The 19,838-nt window shown below is 61.8% G+C and overlaps 1 protein-coding gene across 3 annotated transcripts in view; it reads left to right on the top strand.

The window, feature by feature from the left end:
* The window catches only part of SBNO2 (strawberry notch homolog 2), a 72,316-nt gene that overhangs the window by 38,892 nt on the left and 13,586 nt on the right, over positions 1 to 19,838 (top strand). For 2 of the 3 annotated variants that reach the window (XM_055371037.2, XM_055371040.2), the window contains exons 5-11: positions 13,095 to 13,256; positions 16,931 to 17,011; positions 17,314 to 17,419; positions 17,909 to 18,060; positions 18,163 to 18,296; positions 18,396 to 18,486; positions 18,673 to 18,816. In XM_055371037.2, coding sequence (XP_055227012.1) covers positions 13,095 to 13,256; positions 16,931 to 17,011; positions 17,314 to 17,419; positions 17,909 to 18,060; positions 18,163 to 18,296; positions 18,396 to 18,486; positions 18,673 to 18,816 — 870 coding nt within the window. Of the gene's footprint in view, positions 1 to 8,221; positions 8,515 to 13,094; positions 13,257 to 16,930; positions 17,012 to 17,313; positions 17,420 to 17,908; positions 18,061 to 18,162; positions 18,297 to 18,395; positions 18,487 to 18,672; positions 18,817 to 19,838 lie in introns of those variants that run through there. The other variant, XM_055371038.2, reaches the window with a different exon arrangement.

The raw sequence follows: 19,838 nt of genomic DNA, 5'->3' as shown, positions 1-19,838 counted from the left end.
CCGAGATTGCGCCACTGCATTCCAGCCTGGGTGACAGAGCAAGACTCTGTCTAAAAAAAAAAAAAAAAAATTGCAAAAACGAAGAGCTTGTTGGACCGGGCGAGTCAGCAGTCAGCAGCCTCTGCGCTTGCCCCCGAAGAGGCAGTTCTTCAGGGTGCCTCTTCTCCAGGGTGCCTCTTCTCCGGGGCGCCTCTTCTCCTGGGCGCCTCTTCTCCTGGGCGCCTCTTCTCCGGGGCGCGTCTTCTCCGGGGCGCGTCTTCTCCGGAGTGCGTCTTCTCCAGGGTGTGTCTTCTCCAGAGTGCCTCTCCGTTGGTTTTGTCTGGGGTTGTCTCCTGACTGGATGGAGGAATCCCTCAGAGGGCACCATGTACAGTGCGGCGTGGACCAGAGTGCCTGGCGTTGCGCGTGTTGTGCTGATGGTGGTAACTTTGGCCGCTTGGCGGGGATGGGGTTCCTTCACCATCCAGTTCCTGTTTCTCTCAGCCTGGGGGAGGACTCAAGGCTGTGCAGAGGCTGGTCCTGCCCAGGGCGGGGTCAGCAGCCTCCGCCCGTGGGTCCTGCCTGCGGGCATCCCTGCTGCGTCCGTTTGTTTTCCGTGTGCCTTCTCCTGCCGACGGCTGGGTCTGTGTGGGACCCCCACCCCTTCCCCGCTCTCCACCTGCTCCCCGGCCACCCCCACCCCCACCCCTGGGGCTCACGCTGCGCCAGGTGCCGCTGCCGTTTCCCGTGCTGCTGGCATCCACCGTGGGCTGCGGGGCTCCCGCGGTGTCACGTGTGTGCCTTGCCCGGCCCTCCAGCCACCCTGGCCCAGAGGAAGGGCACCCCTCACTTCTGCTCAGCCTTCCGTCTCCAGGTTGGCGCGAAGCCCTCAGGCTCAATGTCCCTGGTGGGTGATGGCTCAGCCCCGTGTGTCCTGGTGGGGCCCCCCGCCGCGGAGTGCAGGTGAACCGTGGTTCTGTGGACACGTGGCTCTGTGTTCCTTCTTTTTTTTTTTTTTTTTGAGATGGAATCTCGCTCTGTCGCCCAGGCTGGAGTGCAGTGGCGCGACCTTGGCTCACTGCAACCAACGCCTCCTGGGTTCATGCCATTCTCCCGCCTCAGCCTCCCGAGTAGCTGGGACTACAGGCGCCCGCCACCACGCCCAGCTAATTTTTTGTGTTTTTTAGTGGACACGGGGTTTCACCGTGTTAGCCAGGCTGGTCTCAATCTCCTGACCTTGTGATCCACCCGCGTCAGCCTCCCAAAACATTGGGATTACAGGCGTGAGCCACCGCGCCCGGCCTGCATTTCTTCTTTATTTTCTTTCTTTCTTTCTCTGTCTCTGTTTTTCTCTAGTTTTTTGTTTTGTTTTGAGATGGAGTTTTGCTTTTGGTGTCTAAGCTGGAGTGCAATGGCGTGATCTATCTCGGCTCATGGCAAACTCTGCCTCCCAGGTTCAAGCGATTCTCCTGTCTCAGCCTCCCGAGTAGCTGGGATTATAGACGCGCACCATATTTATTTATTTTTGAGACAGTCTCACTCTGTCTCCCAGGCTGGAGTGCAATGGCGCGATCTCAGCTCACTGCAGCCTCTGCTTGCCAGGTTCAAGTGATTCTCCTGCCTCAGCCTCCCGAGTAGCTGGGATTACAGATGTGTGCCACCGCGCCCAGCTAATTTTTGTATTTTTAGTAGAGACGGGGTTTCACCATGTTAGCCAGGGTGGTCTGAAACTCCTGATCTCAGGTGATCCACCCGCCTCGGCCTCCCAAAGTGCTGGGATTACAGGTGTGAGCCACCGCGCCCCACCCCTTTTCTGTCACCTGAGACTCAATTCACATGACAGAAAAGTCCCCATTTCTAAGTGAACAATGCTGTGGCTGTTACAAAGTCCAGAGCTGTTCAGCCATCACCATGTGATTCTAATTCCAGATCATTGTCCCCCTAGAGGAGGCCCCGTCCCCGTCAGCTGTCACTCCCCGTCCCTCCCCAGCCCCGGCGTCCACGCATCCCCTTCCTGTCTCTGTGGCTTGGCCTGTCCTGCACATTTCATAGAAATGGGATCACACGCTGCATGGCCTCCTGCCTCTGGCGTCTCTCACTGAGTGTGATGTCCTCAAGGTACGTCCGAGCTATGGCTGGGTCAGAGCCTGGCTCCTGATTATGGCTGAGCCGTGTTCCGGCACATGAAGGGGCCCCACCTTGTTTGTCCATGATGGATGCATGGAGGACCCACTGTTTTTGTTCATGATGGACGCGTGGAGGTACCAGGTACCACTGTGTCTGTCTGTGATGGACACGTGGAGGGGCCCACTGTGTCTGTCCGTGTGTCCGTGATGGACGTGTGGAGGGCCCCACTGTGTCTGTCTGTGATGGACGCGTGGAGGGCCCACTGTGCCTGTCCGTGATGGACGCGTGGAGGGCCCCACTGTGTCTGTCCGTGATGGAGGCATGGAGGACCAACTGCGTCTGTCCGTGATGGAGGCGTGGAGGACCAACTGCGTCTGTCCGTGATGGAGGCGTGGAGGACCAACTGCGTCTGTCCGTGATGGAGGCGTGGAGGACCAACTGCGTCTGTCCGTGATGGAGGCGTGGAGGACCAACTGCGTCTGTCCGTGATGGAGGCGTGGAGGACCAACTGCGTCTGTCCGTGATGGAGGCGTGGAGGACCGACTGTGTCTGTCTGTGTGTCCGTGATGGACGCTTGTGCTGCTTCCACCTGTGGCCGTCGTGAGTTGTGCTGCTGTGAGCACGGGTGCGTGCAAACCTCCGAGTGGACACGTTTTCGTTTCTCTTGGGCTCATACCCAGGAGTAGGTGTGGGTTTACAGCAGCTGTGAATCGCTGTTAGCAGCGTCCATATGCAGGTCCATGTCTGTGTGTTCCAGGCATGACTGGGTCTGGCTGGGGGGTGTTGGGTTCCTGCTCGAGGATAAGGGGCCCTCGGTGCTGCAGCCCACCCTCTGTGCCCAGAGCCTCCCGTGGGTCCCCTGCTCCAGGCCCAGCCCAGCCTCGTGGCCCCACCCCCAGGCTCTCCGGCACCTGTTTCTGTGTGGGGTGAGCGTCCCCCAGGGCAGCCCCTGGTGCCTCTTCTGGTCTCTTCCCCACTGCACCCCAGCCCGAGCCTCCCCTCACCGCACCCCAGCCTGAGCCTCCCCCAACCGCTCCCCAGCCCGAGCCTCCCCCACTGCACCCCAGCCCGAGCCTCCCCTCACCGCACCCCAGCCCGAGCCTCCCCCACTGCACCCCAGCCCGAGCCTCCCCTCACCGCACCCCAGCCCGAGCCTCCCCCACTGCACCCCAGCCCGAGCCTCCCCTCACCGCACCCCAGCCCGAGCCTCTCCTCCACCGCACCCCAGCCCGAGCCTCCCCCACTGCACCCCAGCCCGAGCCTCCCCCACTGCACCCCAGCCCGAGCCTCCCCTCACCGCACCCCAGCCCGAGCCTCCCCTCACCACACCCCAGCCCGAGCCTCCCCTCACCGCACCCCAGCCCGAGCCTCCCCCACTGCACCCCAGCCCGAGCCTCTCCCCACTGCACCCCAGCCCGAGCCTCCCCCACTGCACCCCAGCCCGAGCCTCCCCTCACCGCACCCCAGCCCGAGCCTCCCCTCACCGCACCCCAGCCCGAGCCTCCCCCACTGCACCCCAGCCCGAGCCTCTCCCCAGCCTGTGCCCCTACACAGGACATTCCCCAGGTCCTGCTCCCCTCACTGCCCCTCGCCCATCCCTTGCCACCTGTTCCTGGGGTGGGGGTGCTCCTTCACCCCTCCCGACATCACCCAGATCCCTTGCGTCTCTGCTGGGCTCCTGGGGCTCTCGGCACCCACAGCCCATCCCCATTCCCCAGGTGCTGCCCCCTTGCCCACCACCTGTCCTGTGAGGACATCTCCACCTGCCGGGCATCCATCCCGGGTCCCCATGGGGCTGCAGGGACCATTGGGAACGCAGCTGTCCGGTAACAACACTCTCTGCCTGGCATCCCGGGGGCTTCTGGGAAGCTCAGAATGAGCTCACGGCTCAGAAAAGCGCTTTGCAAACTCTGGCTGCTTTCAGGCAGGGAGGCAGGCGGCATTGACTGTTCTGCAGATGCGTTTCAGCAGGGGTCAGATGCCTCGGCCCAGCCGGCACCACGGAGCCCCCACAGTTACTGGCATTGGGCAAAAAAGAGGGAGAGAGATGAGGGAGCGAAGGAGGGAGAGGGAGAGAGGGATTTCTTACAGGAAGCCTTTGGTTCACACCCAGCCAAGGCCAAGAAGAGCCACCTTCTGTCCCCTGGTCTGTGCTGAGGCCACAGCCCCCCCGGGAGGAGGAGCCTCCGCCCAGGGCCTGGGCAGGTGCAGGAGGGGCCGGCAGAGCCGCCCACAGACAGCCTTAGAGAGGGAGACTCAGCAGGAAGCTGTGCGCCAGGGTTCGGCCCTGCCTGTCTGCAGCGCCAGAAGGCACTGAGGCGGCGGCCCCAGGGCCCATACCAGGCACCTGGCCGGAACCCTGACAGAAGGGAGCCCAGTTTCCTGGGGAGCCGTGCCAGCCTCCCAGGGCTGCTGTGAGGAAGCAGCACACACAGCTTCAAAGGCCAGGACTCTGTCCCCTCCCAGCCCTGGAGCCCGGAAGTCCAAAGTCAAGGTGCGGACAGGGCCGCACTCCTTCCGGCCCCTCCAGCATCTAGGGTATCCGGGCATCCCCTGGCTGTGGCCGCAGGGCTGGGATCTCTGCTTCTGTGTCCCGTGGCCTCCTCCCTGGGACTGTGTCTCCTTCGTATGAGGACACCAGGCACAGAACACCCCCTCGGCCAGCGCGGCCTTTTTTTTTTTTAACCACTCACATCTGCGAGGACTGGATTCCCAAATAAGGCCACACACACAGCTTCCAGGTGCCAGGACATGATCACACCATTTTGGGGACACAGTTCAGCTCTGCACGGGGCACTCTAGTGACCAGGCCTGCTGAGGGGCCCTTCTCCCAGCCACCAAAGACTGGCAGTGTCCAGGAAGTGCCACCTGTGCCCCACGACCACCTGGAAGCCTCTTCTCTCTGTCTGCCCCCCAGCCCCCTCCAGGAGGAGCCCCTCCCATCCCCGTTGCCTGTTTCCCTCCCTGTAATGCAGGGCAGGGTTCCTGTGAGGGCTGAGGCAGCAGGCATTCAGCCAGGCTTACACGGAGCCCTCGGTCAGCGTTGCTGCGGGACTGGTCAGTGAGGGGTGCACCCTGGACAGAGGCGGAGGGAGAGACCGGGCCACGGGAGCCCAGGACCGGGCGCAGGGTGCCGGAGGTGGGTGGGGTAGTGCCCAGCAGGTCCCTAGGCGGCGCACCCCTATCCTCAGTCTGACCTGCTCCAGGGACCCCGGGCTGCACTGTCACACTGGGGCCTGGGGAGCAAGTCGGAGTCTGTGCTTGTTCTTTCTGTGTTTCGTTGCTTTCCAGGTCTTTTAAAAACTGAGACAAAATTCACATGCCATAAAATCCACTTTATTTATTTGAGACAGTATTTTGCTCTGTTGCCCAGGCTGGAGTGCAGTGGTGTGATCATAACTTACTGCAGCTTCCACCTCTCTAGCTCAAGTGATTCTCCTGCCATGGCCTCCTGAGCAGCTGGGACCACAGGTGCCCGCCACCATGCCCAGCTGGGACCACAGGTGCCCGCCACCATGCCCAGCTGGTTTTTGTATTTTTTGTGGAGATGGGATCTCACTATGTTGCCCAGGCTGGTCTTGAACTTCCTGGGCTCAAGCTGTTTGCCCACCTCAACTTCCCAAAGTGCTGGGATGGCAGGTGTGAGCCACTACGCTCGGCCAAATCCACCTTTTTTTTTTTTTTTTTTTTTGAGACAGAGTCTTGCTCTGTTGCCCAGGCTGGAGTGCAGTGGCACGATTTCAGCTCACTGTAACCTCTGCCTCCCGGGTTCAAGCAATTCTCCTGCCTCAGCCTCCCGAGTAGCTGGGATTGCAGGTACCCATCACCACACCTGGCTAATTTTTGTATTTTTAGTAGAGAGGGGGTTTCACCATGTTGGCCAGGCTGGTCTCGAACTCCTGACCTCGTGATCTGCCCACCTCGGCCTCCCACAGTGCTGGGATTACAGGCGTAAGCCACCGTGCCGGGCCCAAATCCACACTTTAAAAAAGCATATTCACAGAGTTGTGCAACCACCACCTCTGTCTAGTTCCAGAACATTCCATCATCCCACAGGAAGCCCCCTTCCCATCAGCTGTCACTCCCCGGCCCATCCCCACCCCCTGATAACCTGAATGCTTTTCCTGTCTGTGTGGATTCCTGTTCAGGACAGGACATTTCATAGAAATGGCCTCACACACTGCGTGGCCTTCTGTGTTTGGCGTCTCTCACTGAGTGTGACGTCCTCAAGGTGCATCCATGCTGTGGCTTGGGTCAGAGCCTTGCTCTTTTTCATGGCTGGGTCGTGTTCCAGTGTGTGGATGGCCTCACTGTGCTGGCCCCATTCCTCCGTGGGTGACTGCGCTGCAGGAGCCAGGCTGTCATGAACTGTGAGTCCACCCGTGAGCTGTGAGTCCACCCTTGAGCTGTGAGTCCACCCTTGAGCTGTGAGTCCACCCTTGAGCTGTGAGTCCACCCTTGAACTGTGGGTCCTGTGGGCTGTGGGTCCACTCGTGAGCTGTAGGTTCAGGCTTTCGTGAGCTGTGGGTCCTCCTGATGGCACCTGGGAGTGCAGCTGCTGGGTTAACTGTTACTCCCCATTCGCCTCTTTTGAGGAGCTGCAGGATGGTTCCCAGGCCGCTGCCCCGCGTCCTCAGCAGCGCTTGTGGTTGTGGGTTTTTTGCGTGGAGCTGGTGTGGAGCTGTCTCTGGGAGTGGCTGTGATTGGCTGCTTGGTTGAGCGGTGGCTGTGATTGGCTACTCGGTTGAGCGGTGGCTGTGATTGGCTGCTAGGTTGAGCGGTGGCTGTGATTGGCTGCTGGGTTGAGCGGCTCCGTGGGTTTCTTCCCCATTGGTTGTTTTCCATTGGCGGGCGGGGTGCCTGGCAGGCGGGCCCCTCGCCCCAGCCGCACGGACCCGTGTTGTCGCCCAGCTTCCAGGAGGTGATGGGTGGTGGCAAGGGGTGTGGGCGACGGTCTGCACCAGCCTCCGCTGCTGCGGTGCCTGGACGCGGGGCCCCAGTGGGGCTGGCATAGGGCCTCAGGGTTTAGAACAGGGTGAGCCCGTGGGGGCGGAGTGCACAGGGTTTGAGGGCCCCCTGGTCCCACTCTCCCCTCAGAGCCCTGGCGGGGGTCCTACAAGCCCGGAACTGTCCCGACCCCTCCGGCCCAGCCACGGGCTCCCCTGGACTCTCGGGGCGGTTTCCTTCTTTCCCAGGGCCCCTGGCCACAGGGCCGGGCCCTTCCTCCCCTCACAGAGGAGGAGCCGTGGCCACCTGCGCCATCTCGGCCGCCGTCTCGTGGGAAATGCGGCCTCTGCCCGGTCAGTCGCTGAGTACAGGCAGATGGGGCCCGTCTTCTCCGCAGCCCGGCCGTCCTCCCACCCCCACTGGCCCTGGGGCCTCCCCAGCTCCTCCAAGGACACCGAGAATGACCGCCTGTGGCCCAATGTGAGGTCCCATCAGGTGTCTGCCCCGCGGTGTCTAGGCCCCTGGGACGCGCCAGGGTCCTCACAGTGCGGGCAAGAGCGTGTCCGCCGGCGGGTTCGCGGCCCGGGGTTGCCCCAGCAAGTGCATCATTGACACTTGGTTTTCTACCAAAGCGAGAACATTCTTTTCCCAGGACGCTACCGCTTGTTCCTGCCAAGGGGGCTGAGGCCGGGTCTGGCCAGAGCCTGGAGAGGAGCGGCCCAGGCTCAGCTCTCCCTCCGCCAGCCCCAGATCAAGGGAGGCCACGGGCCCGCTGAACCCCCTGGGCACGGACAGCAGGGAAAGAGCAGGGAGGGGATTTTGCTTCGGCGGCAGCGGCTTCTCAGGGACCTCAGCCCGCAGGGGTGGGGTGGGGAGAGCCCCACGGGGGCGCAGCAGGGCCTGAGGTGCGCTCGGCATGGGTGGGGTGCTGGGTGAAGGGAGGCGGTCCTGGCCGCAGTTTCCCTGCCTGTGGTTTGGGGGCACCAGGAACAGCAGCTGGTCCCCGTGGAACGGAACCCAGCTCCCTGCAGTCTGGGGAGACCGAGGCCCATGCCCACCTGGGCATTCTGCACGTCCGCCGGGTGTCCCAAAGGGGGCTGGTCCTGCGGCGGGGCACGGGTGGGGGTGCGTGTTGACAGCGCCTGTGGGAGATCCGCCCCGTACAGTAATTCTCCTCGCACTGCCAGTAATTGCCCTGACTTACGGGGCCGGCATCATTTCCTGAAAGTCAGCCCCGGCCTTAGAGGAAGTAGGCGCCGGCGGCGGTGACTAAACCGACATGCAAATGCAGCCGGGCGGAGAGCCGCCCCCGTCCGCCCCGGCCGACCCAATGCTGGGGCTGCTGCCGCGGTCATGAGGGAGCCGCTCCCGGGCAGCGCTTCCTGGGGGACCCCTGGCCCCCCGAGCGCCGGGACCATGTCCCAGCTGCAGTTGTGGCTGCAGTTCGAGGCTCTGAACAAGGTAACACTCCCTTTCTGGGGCGGGCGAGGCCCTCGGGGGCAGGGGTCTGGGAGGTGGGACCCCATTCAGGACGGCCGGGCCACCTGCCGGAGCAGCCGGCATCTCATCCTAGAGTCCGAGGCCGCCAGGCTCTAAAAAAATCCCCACCCCGCCCCGTCCGTCTCTTCTGGCAGTGAGAGGGAATCTGCCGGAAGGTTCCGAGGCAGAGGTTTAAGACTTCGGGCTGGGAGCGGCGCCCTGTGCGTAGGCTGGGGGACCCGAGCGGAGTGGGGGGGTCGGGCTCAGCCCTGCCCGGACGGGGGCCCTCCGTGACAGTGGCAGTGGCTGTTGGGAGGGCTGCGTCCCCCTCCTTCTGCCCCTGGGGTAGGACCCAGAGCTGTGGCTTTCCTCTAGAGAAGCCTCAGGTGGAGGGGCTCTGGGTGTCTTATGGGGCTCTTGTAGGGAGCGGAGGCTGGGTGGGCCTGGTCAGGGCTGGCTCTGGTGATGCAGGCCGGCAAATCCCTGTGGCTCTGTGGCTCCCCGTGGGTCCTGGAGCACAGGGCTGTGGCAGCACATCAGGTCTGGAGTCAGTTCTGGAGTCACGTCTGGAGTTGGCTGCCCAGGGCAGGAGGAGCTGTGTCTGCTGCTTTTGAAGGGGGCAGAGCCAGGTCCTGCCAGCTCCCCGCCTCAGCCCAGGGCTCCTGAAATGCTACAGAGACAAGAACCACAGCGGGCAGCCCCAGCCCTCCCTGGGGCCCCAGAACTGGGGGCTGGCGGGGAGGGATGCAAGTGTCACCCCTGAGGGGCCTTGGTGCTTGTCCTCACTACAGACTGCAGAGGGGCCCGGTTCCCTGGGGAGGCACTGGGTCCGCTGAGCTGAGGCTGGAGGGTGGGTGGGTCATGTGGTGAAGGATGCAGGAGCCTGGGCCGGCCTGGAGGGGCTGTGGAGGTACACACAGGCGTGGGTGGGACTTAGGCTGTCTCTGAGGTGAGCCGGTGGCTGCTAGGAGTCAAATCCAGATGTGGGCAGAGGACGGAGCCACTGTGGGGGGAGCTGGCCTGGCTCTGTTCAGCTTCCCACATGTGAACAGGGCCAGCCCTGGGAACCCCGTCTCCCTCTGTCCCTAATCGCTGAGGGCACCTGCTAGAGGTGAAGGCTTCGAGGGCTCATGCACCTGGCGGGGTGTCCTGTGCTGGGAAGGACCGGACGGGGAGCAGGGCGGGGCCTCGAGGCTGCGTTCTTGAAGCCTGAAAGCTGCAAGCACTCCCTCGTTATTAGACTTTCACTTTTATTTATTTGTTTTTGTGACAGGGACTTGCTCTGTCACCCAGGCTGGTGTGCAGTGGCACGATCTCGGCTCCCTGCAACCTCCACCAACTGGGTTCAAGCAATCCTCCCACCTCAGCCTCCTGAGTAGCTGGGACTACAGGCACATGCTGCCATGCCCAGCTAATTTTATACTTTCTGTAGACATGGAGTCTTGCTGTGTTGCCCAGGCTGGTCTTGAACTCCTGGGCTCAAGTGATTCTTTCACCTTGGCTCTAAAACACTAGGATTACAGGCATGAGCCATTATGCCTTGCTTGACTTTAACTTTTTTTTTGAGATAGGGTCTCGCTCTGTCTCCCAGGCTGGTGTGCAGTGGCGCAATTATAGCTCACTGCAGCCTCAACCACCTGGGCTCAAGGGATCCTCCTGCCTCAGCCTCCTGAGTAGCAGACGTGAGCTCCCCCCGCCCGACTTGACTTTAACTTTTCAAACTGTTCTAGAATGACAGAAAAGCAGCAGGGACAGTGCAGAGAGTCCCCGTGCCCCCACTCCCGGGCTCCCTGCTGTTCTATCTCCCGTCTGTGGCTGTCACGGCTGATGAACCAACATCCGTATGCCACCGTTAACTCCTGAGGCCCACGCTTTGCTTGGATTGCCTCAGTTTCCCCCATGTCCTTTCCTGCCCAGGACCCCACATGGTGTTTAGGCATCTCAGGCCCCTCTGGGCTGTGATGGTTTCTCAGAGGCCCGTGTTTCAGATGCGTTGGGTGGTCCTGGGGCTGGTCGGGTGGTGTGGATGCCCTGGAGTAGTCGGGCTGGTGTTTCCTCAGACTGGGGCAGGAGTTTTGGGAGGAGGACCCTGGACGGGAGGACCCTGTTGTCCTGTCTTCTTGGGCCAAGGGCACCTGGTGAGGGCGTGGGGCAGGTGTCTCTGCCTGAGGTCCCTTCCCTCTGTCCACGCTGAGCTCCGGGGAAGGACTCGCCGTGTGACCCACGCATTTGGGTTTGGGGAGCTCTCCTCCGCTCTGCCTGTGCTCCCTGCACCACCAAGGCCTGGGTGGTTCTGGGCCCGATAGCAACTCACCCCTGCTCCTGGCTGGGGCCTTGACCAACTCAGGAGCCTCTGACCTTGCCCGGGAAATGCTTCCACGGAGGGTCCGGGCCACAGGTCAGCGTGACCAGGCCCTCTGCAGCCTGGGTGGGCAGTGTCTGGAGGGCCCTCGTGGGCCTCAGTGGGGTGAATGCTCCCCAACCCTGCCGATCGGGGCCTCCAGAGGCTCTGGGAGGTGGACTGCTCCTACCCTCGTGGGGTGGGGGGGGCTGCACCCTACCTGGCTCTGGGCCTCAGGCGGGCAGCATGGACACCTCTGTCCCGGGGGTCTCTGTTTGGGGGCAGGTTCCTGAAGGTCCCTAGTGATCAGTGCCCAGGTGCTTGGGTCTGACAGGGTGGGCAGTGGGCAAAGCTGAGCAAGGTGAGGGGGACGGAACCCACAGCTTCCAGGGAGAGACAGCGCCCCCTTGACTTGCCTGGTTTTTTTTCTTTGTTTGTTTTTCTTGAGATGGAGTTTCCCTGTGTCACCCAGACTGGAGTGCAATGGCACGATCTCAGCCCACTGCAACCTCTGCCTCCTGAGTTCAAGCAATTCTCCTGCCTCAGCCTCTCGAGTAGCTAGGATTACAGGCACGCACCACCATGCCCAGCTAATTTTTGTGTTTTTAGTAAAGACAGGGTTTTACCATATTGGTCAGGCTGGTCTTGAACTCCTGACCTCAGGTGATCTGCCCACCTTGGCTTCTCAAAGTGCTGGGGTTATAGGCGTGAGCTACCATGCCCAGTCTATTTTTTTTTTTTTTTTTTTTTGAGACAGAGTCTTGCTCTGTTACCCAGGCTGGAATGTAGTTGTGCAGTAATAGCTCACTGCAGCCTTGACCCCTCTGAGCTCAGGTGATCCTCCCACCTCAGCCCCCCGAGTAGCTGGGACTACGGGCATGCACCACCACACCCAGCTAATTTTTGTGTTTTTAGTAGAAATGGGGTTTCGCCATATTGTCCAGGCGAATCTTGAACTCCTGGACTCAAGCAATCTTCCACCTTGGCCTCCAAATGCTGGGATTACAGGCGTGAGACATCACATGTGGCCGGGCACGGTGGCTCACGCCTATAATCCCAGCACTTTGGGAGGCCAAGGTGGATGGATCACCTAAGGTCAGAAGTTCGAGACCAGCCTGACCAACACGGTGAAACCCCGTCTCTACTAAAAATACAAAAATTAGCTGGGCGTGGTGGCACGCACCTGTAATCCCAGCTACTTGGGAGGCTGAGGCAGGAGAATCACTTGAACCTGGGAGGCGGAGGTTGCAGTGAGACGAGATCACACCATTGCACTCCAGCCCGGGCGACAGTGCAAGAATCCGTCTCAAAAAAAAAAAAAAATGAAATGATGTACATGCATCTCCTCCACTGGGCAGCGCGTGTGTGTGTGTGTCATCCCCATGGCGAGCCCCACCTCTGGGCGTGGCTGCTCCCGCCCCCCCCCCCCTCCCGGCACAGGGCATGGCACCAGGCTCACCCCAGACCCGAGTTGCTCAGAGTTCCTGCAGCATTGCTGCCCTTCAGGTGCTGCAGAAGTCAGACGCCGTCCTGCGTGGCCCTGAGGGTTGGTGTTTCTCACCCATTGCTTGTTTATTTTTTTCTTTTTTGAGACGGAGTCTCACTCTCTCGCTCTGTCACATGGTGGCTCACGCCTGTAATCCCAACACTTTTGGATGCCGAAGCAGGCGGATCACTTGAGGTCAGGAGTTCAAAACCAGGCTGGCCAACATGGTGAAACCCCGTCTCTAGTAAAAATACAAAAAAATTAGCTGGGCGTGGTGGCGCACACCTGTAATCCCAGCTACTTGGGAGGATGAGGCAGGAGAATTGCTTGAACCCGGGAGGGCCGTGGTGTCTCCCGTCCCCACGTGCTCCAGTGCGTGGAGGGGCCGTGGTGTCTCCCGTCCCCACGTGCTCCAGTGCGTGGAGGGGCCATGGTGTCTCCCGTCCCCACGTGCTCCAGTGCGTGGAGGGGCCGTGGTGTCTCCCATCCCCACGTGCTCCAGTGCGTGGAGGGGCCGTGGTGTCTCCCGTCCCCACGTGCTCCAGTGCGTGGAGGGGCCGTGGTGTCTCCCGTCCCCACGTGCTCCAGTGCATGGAGGGGCCATGGTGTCTCCCGTCCCCACGTGCTCCAGTGCGTGGAGGGGCCGTGGTGTCTCCCGTCCCCACGTGCTCCAGTGCGTGGAGGGGCCGTGGTGTCTCCCGTACCCCCCTCACCGGGCCTGGCCTTGTCTTCCAGGACTCCTCCTATTTTGAGGACTTCTCCAACATCTCCATCTTCTCCTCATCCGTGGACTCCCTGTCGGACATCGTGGACACACCCGACTTCCTGCCGGCCGACAGCCTCAACCAGGTGTCCACCATCTGGGACGATAACCCTGCTCCCTCCACCCACGATAAGGTCAGTGCGCCCGGTGCCCCCAGCCAGCCCCGACCCATCAGCGTGGCCTCCCCAGCCCAGGACCCACACGGTCCAGTGAGGTCTCAGTCTCCCCTACTCTGCGTGCCAATGGCTGTGCCTGTCACTGTCGGCGCTGTCTGTGGCCATGGATGAGGTGGTTAGGTGAGGGTTCTCTTGTGTCCTGAATAGGAGAAGGCGACGTCCAGGACATCTGTGGCTACCACATCTGGGCGGTGCTCCTGGCATGGAGTTGGGGGGGGCCAGGACGCTGCCCAGCGCCCTGCAGTGCCCATTATGGCCCCACCCGAGAGGGACCCTGCCTCGTGTCCACCGCACCCGGGGAGTCCCTGGTCTAGAGAAGCACAGGAAGGTGACGGGACAGAGAAGCGTGGTCAGGGAGGGCCCCCTGGAGAGGCAGCACCCAGCGGGCCCAGGCAACGTGGCTGTCCAGGCAGAGGAACAGCACCTGTGGTGGCATCCAGCCCCATGGTGCCTGGGTCAGCAGTGGCCGTGTCCCCACTAGTGGGGAGCCGAGAGGGCGAGGTTGGCGGAATCCTGTCAGCAGTGGCCATGTCCCCGCTAGGGGGGAGCTGAGAGGGCGAGGTTGGCGGAATCCTGTCCCAGGGTGGGGAGCTGGACATTGTCTGTGGGGGCTGAGGGGCTGGGGTTTGCCTCCAAGAAGCTCCTGAAGGACCTGGGTGGGCCAGGCCTAGAGCAGGGGTTGTAGGGCAGCAGGGCCCCCAGGTTCTTCAGGCCTAGCGTCTAGCCGTGCCCCAGTGCCACACAGTGGAGGTGTCTGGTGAGGGAGGCATGGCCGGGAGCCAGGCATGGGGAGTCCCTTCCCCCATCCGGGCCTGTCCAGGAGAGAAGCTTCTAGACTTTGGGAGCAGACGTTGGACATGTGTCTGGGACTGAGTGCCTTCCGGTGAGGGCCCATGCCAGACTCCCCATGCTCCCGGCACACTGGTGGGCTCACACCCATAGGCCGCTCTCCCGGGCCCTCAGGAAGGGGCAACCCGGGCAGCAGAACTCACGGGCTTGGGGGCCCAGGCAGGAAGCATCAGGGCACCCCGCAGCCACGGTGGGCGGCTCAGGAAGCATCAGGGCACCCCGCAGCCACGGTGGGCGGCTCAGGAAGCATCAGGGCACCCTGCAGCCACGGTGGGCGGCTCAGGCTTGGTCCCTCTGGCACAAGGGCCCAGCAGAGCATTTCACCCAGCCCGGGGCCCGTGCCCTCCCAGCTAGCTCCCAGGTCCTCAGCAGGGCGTGAGGAAAGAAGCCAGGGCCTGACCGGCCTGCTGTGGCCGGCATGAGGGCATCTGAAACCCAATGCCCGCCAGCCCCACCGGGAATGGTGACTCAGCCTTCCAGGAACCTGCATGGCGTCTGTTTTTTTGTGTTTTGTTAATTTAAAAAAAAAAAGAGAGGGCAACTGAGTATAGGTTTCTAACCTTCCTGTGCCACGCTTCCACTTTCTTTAAGAACCCTCAGGAGTGTTCCTAGTGTTAGAAAATGCAGAAGCTGTGGAATCAGTTCATTAGCATCACTAGCCCTGTGGCTCCCACACACTGCTGAGAACCTGGCCCGGGCTCAGGCAGGCTTGGGCGGAAACCTCACCCGTCTCAGGACGTTGGAGTTCAAGGGGGGGACCGGGTCTAGAAGAGATGCTCTTATTTATTTATTTACTTATTTATTTTGAGACAGGATCTCACTCTGTCGCCCAGGCTGGAGTGTGGTGGCGCAATCTCAGCCCATTTCAGCCTCGACCTTCTGGGTTAAAGCGATCCTCCTGCCTCAGCCTCTGGAGTAGCTGGGTCCATAGACACACGACACCACGCCTGGCTAATTTTTGTATTTTTTGTAGAGACAGGATTTTATCATGTTGCCCAGGCTGGTCTGGAACCCTGGCCTCAAAAGATCTCGCCCGTTCTGCCTCTGCCTCCCATAGGCCTGAGCCACGCACCCGGCGGGATTCTCCCCTTTCCAATTCTTCACACTCGCTATTTTTTTTTTCTTTTTTTAAGACAGAGTCTCTCGCTCTTGTCGCCCAGGCTGGAGTGCAGTGGTGCGATCTCAGCTCACTGCAACCTCCACCTCCCAGGTTCAAGAGATTCTCCTGCCTCCTCAGCCTCCCTAGTAGCTGAGATTACAGGCATGCACCACCATGCCCGGCTAATTTTGTATTTTTAGTAGAGATGGGGTTTATCCATTTTGGTCAGGCTGGTCTTGAACTCCCAACCTCAGGTGATCCACCCATCTTGGCCTCCCGAAGTGCTGGGATTACAGGCATGAGCCACCATGCCCGGCCCACGCTCACTTTTTTTTTTTTTTTTTTTTGAGATGGAGTCTCGCCCTGTCACCCAGGCTGGAGTACAATGGCGTGATCTCAGCTCACTGCAACCTCTGCCTCCTGGGTTTAAGCGATTCTCCTGCCTCAGCCTCCTGATCAGCTGAGATTACAGGCGCCCACCACCACACCTGGCTAATTTTTTTTTTTTTTTTTTTTGTATCTTTAGTAGAGACGGGGTTTCAGCATGCTGGCCAGGCTGGTCTCGAAATCCTGGCCTCCACTCTGGGAGGCCTTGGCCTCCCAAAGTGCTGGGATTTACAGGTGTGAGCCACTGTACCCTGACCATGCTTACATTTTTTATGGCTCGTATTACTGTTAGGATTTTTGCTTTTTAAGTGTGGATATATTCCAGAATCACACAGTAGTGATTTGGACTCTACCATCCCCCAGCCATCCGTCCCGGGGTCCACACTGTCTCAGTGTTGGCATCTGGACAGTGGGCATGACGGGCCACACCACCCCCGACCCACCCGTTCACAGGCTTTACACGCGCAGTCAGTTCGGAGACCCCCGGGTGGGCCACAGACTCATCCAGAGGCCCAGCACACCTGTCTGCCAAGGCCTGGGGTCAGCTCCCCGAGGACAGTGCCACTGCCCACCCTGGTGAATCTGCATGAGGCTCCGGGCAGTCCTTCTCCCCAGGGTGGGGCCGCAGTGGGATGTGTCGTCTGGTCACTACAGTGGCAGGCATCCTCGCCCTATCTCTCACAGAGGAGCTGCTGCCCTCGAGGGGCCTCGGGGACTGCACCCACAGGGGTCCTTGGAGAGTGCAGGGCTGCCCTGGGCCACCCACCCTGTGTGCTGGGAGCCATCGGGTGAGGGACAAGGCCCAGGCCCGCCCGCCCCCACTGCCTCTGTCTCCTCTTCCCCCTCGACAGGGAGCTCCCAACCCCTTGTCTCCCAGGCCCCCGAGGGCCTCCTGCACTGCATGGGGCTGGCACACAGTGGGTCACTCCCGTCAGACCCCTGTCCACAGGCTTCCTGGCAGCTCCCGCGGGACCAAGCTGTGTTGTCTGTCAGAACTAGCCGGGCACCTTCCTCCTGGGCACTCCAGGCAGGCACACCGGGCATCAGTGAGAAGGCAGCCAGGTGCTGGCCAGGAGGAGCGAGCCTTAGGCCCCAGGGAGGTGCCCACTGGGGAGGCTTGGGAGGCACCAGGGTCACCCTGAGAACAGCAGGAGAGCAAGACCCAGGGTCCTGGGGAGCGAGGATGGGGAGCGAGGACGGGGCAGTGGGGAGCCTCCCTCTGGTGGCCAGGCTGTGAGGGCCCACCAGCTGTGACCTGTCCCGTCCGGCCCGGGCCGACATCCTGCTCCCCTTCCAGCTGTTCCAGCTCAGCAGGCCGTTTGCAGGCTTCGAGGACTTTCTGCCCTCCCACAGCACCCCGCTTCTCGTCAGCTACCAGGTGAGCTGGGCCCAGCCGAGAGCTCCCTCCCCTGCCCTCTCATGGGACCTAAGGAGAGGGCTCAGCACAGGCATCTCCATTGTGGGGAGTGCTTGGCTGGCCTAGAAGCTGGGAGTGCCCATTTTACAGCTGAGGAGGTGGAGGCCCTGGGGGAGCACCTTGCTGCAGGGGCAGACAGAGCCGTCTCCCACCCCTGGGTCACTCAGCTGCCCACGGTCAGCCTGGCCCCTGCCCCTGGGGGAGCCCAGTGGCCACGGCCGCTCAGGCCTGCAGTCTCCGCTGAGCTCCCGCCACGCACGCAGGAGCAGAGTGTGCAGAGCCAGCCAGAGGAGGAGGACGAGGCTGAGGAGGAGGAGGCGGAGGAGCTAGGGCACACAGAGACCTATGCCGACTACGTGCCGTCCAAGTGTGAGTGGCCCGGCTGCACCCAGCCCTGGGACAGGTTCAAACCCTTTTGTGGGACCGAGACCCTGCAGGTGACCACCGCCCACACAGCCCACAGAGGGAATGTGAAGCTTCAGGGAGGGCCGGAGAGCCCTGGGGAGAGGTTCTACAATCCAGGGTTATACAAAACCGGGGTTCGCAGAGGGGAGAAGTGAAAAGGAACCTCAGAGGCACTGGGAGGATTTTTATGCATTTGCCCCTCCTGCAAGCCGCTGGCCACGCCCCCAACGTACCCAGCAGGCCACGGCCACGCCCCCGACCCAGCCAGCCCTGACCACTCCTCCACCCAGGCGTTCCTGGCCACGCCCATGACCCACCCAACAGGACCTGGCCACGCCCCCAAACTTCCCCGCCAGCTGTGGCCACGCCCCAGACCCGCCCAGCGGGCCATAACTGGCCCTGGTCACCCCTTGGCCATACCCTTTACCTTGCTCTCCATCCTTGCTCCTCCAGCCAAGATCGGGAAGCAGCACCCAGACCGCGTGGTGGAGACCAGCACACTGTCCAGCGTCCCACCCCCAGACATCACCTACACCCTGGCCCTGCCCTCGGACAGCGGGGCCCTGTCTGCCCTGCAGCTAGAGGCCATCACCTACGCCTGCCAGGTGACCGCATGTCCCCAGCCCAGCCCAGCCTGTGTCCGCGAGGCCCCTGGGGAGGGGCCGGGCCAGCACCCCCAGGCCCTGACGCCTGCTCTCCGGCCACAGCAACACGAGGTCCTGCTCCCCAGTGGGCAGCGCGCGGGCTTTCTCATCGGCGACGGGGCCGGCGTGGGCAAAGGCCGGACGGTGGCCGGAGTCATCCTGGAGAACCACCTGCGTGGCCGGAAGAAAGCATTGTGGTGAGGCCCTGCCTGGGGCAGGGGGCGGGAGCGGGGGTGGGGGGCAGAAGCGGGGGGCGAGGGGGAAGGGTGGGCGCCCCTGACGCCCCCACCCCGCAGGTTCAGCGTCTCCAACGACCTCAAGTACGACGCGGAGCGCGACCTGCGGGACATCGAAGCCACGGGCATCGCGGTGCACGCGCTCAGCAAGGTAGGGGCTGTGCTCGGCAAAGTAGGGGGCAAGGTGGGGACCGTGCCCTGCATAAGTGGGGGCTGCTCAGCTGGGTGGGCCAGCAGCCAGGGCAGGCTCTGCCCAGCACGCTTACAGATAGGGAGACCCAGGTCCAGAGCCTGCTGAGCCGGGGCCCCATCCCACACCTGTTCTGTGCATCCCCAGATCAAGTACGGTGACACCACTACCTCAGAGGGCGTCCTCTTCGCCACCTACTCCGCCCTGATTGGGGAGAGCCAGGCCGGCGGCCAGCACCGCACTCGCCTCCGGCAGATCCTGGACTGGTGTGGGGAGGCCTTCGAGGGCGTCGTATCCTGCTGGGGGCAGTCAGGGGAGGGGAGGGCTGGATAGGGGGTCGGAGGGAAAGGGAGGATGGAGGAGTGGGAGAGGAGGGGTGGGAGTCACGGGAGAGGAGGGCAGGATGGGGGTAGGAGGGGAGAGGTGGGGCTGGGGAAGGGCTGGAGGCCACTGGAGCTGACTACCCTGGATGTGGCCACCCAGCCCCCAGCTTTGCTCAGGGTTTAGGACTCCGGATAGAAGACTTTTCTGGTCTGGGAGGCTGGCCCTGTGGGTACCACACAAGTGACCATCATCATTCACCAGAGGGCTCTGGCTTGGTTTCTTGGTTCTAATAAGTGGGATGAGTGACCATAGATGTGGTCATGATGTTTGCCATGATGCCGTGGGCAGAGGGTGGCCACTGAGCTGCTCCCCAAGGCAGGAAGGTGCCAACCCCAGCTGATAGTGTGGTGGGCGCAGTTCACTCCCCAGCATCCCAGGGCTCTCGTCAGCAGGCTGCGGTTCGGAGGGGCTCCCCCACAGGAGACCCAGGACAGTTAGCAGCAAAGGCACGGCAGGGCACCCCTTGGCCAGGCTCAGCCCTGGTGCTCGGCCCTGCAGGGTGCACCTTGGGTGTTGGGGTGTTGGGAGCACAGGCTCAGATAAGGGAGGGACGTTGGCCTGCAGCATCCACTTCATGCACAGGACATGGCCATGGCTTTGCTATTCAGTTAACGCCGAGACACAGAACATTCAGACTGGCCAGAAACAGATCGGGAGACTGCTGGTGTCTTCGCACCCGGCTGAACAATCTATGTGCAACAATCTACAAAATAGCGATAACCCTGAGATCATACCTCGCTGAGCTGCTACGTGGCGGCAGAGCCGGCCGTTTAATTTGTATTCTCCCAGTTTTCCTTCCTCAGACTGCTTTCCTGGAACTTGCTTTCTTTCGTCTTAAAATATTAAGAACGTGGCCGGGTGCAGTGGCTCACACTTGTAATCCCAGCACTTTGGGAGGCCGAGGCAGGCGAATCACGAGGTCAGGAGTT

The sequence above is a fragment of the Gorilla gorilla genome, chromosome 20 (assembly GCF_029281585.2).
Source record: "Gorilla gorilla gorilla isolate KB3781 chromosome 20, NHGRI_mGorGor1-v2.1_pri, whole genome shotgun sequence".
In the NCBI taxonomy this organism is placed as follows: Eukaryota; Metazoa; Chordata; class Mammalia; order Primates; family Hominidae; genus Gorilla; species Gorilla gorilla.
The sequence above is the reverse complement of the archived record's forward strand: the minus strand, read 5'-3'. Positions and strand labels throughout refer to the sequence as shown.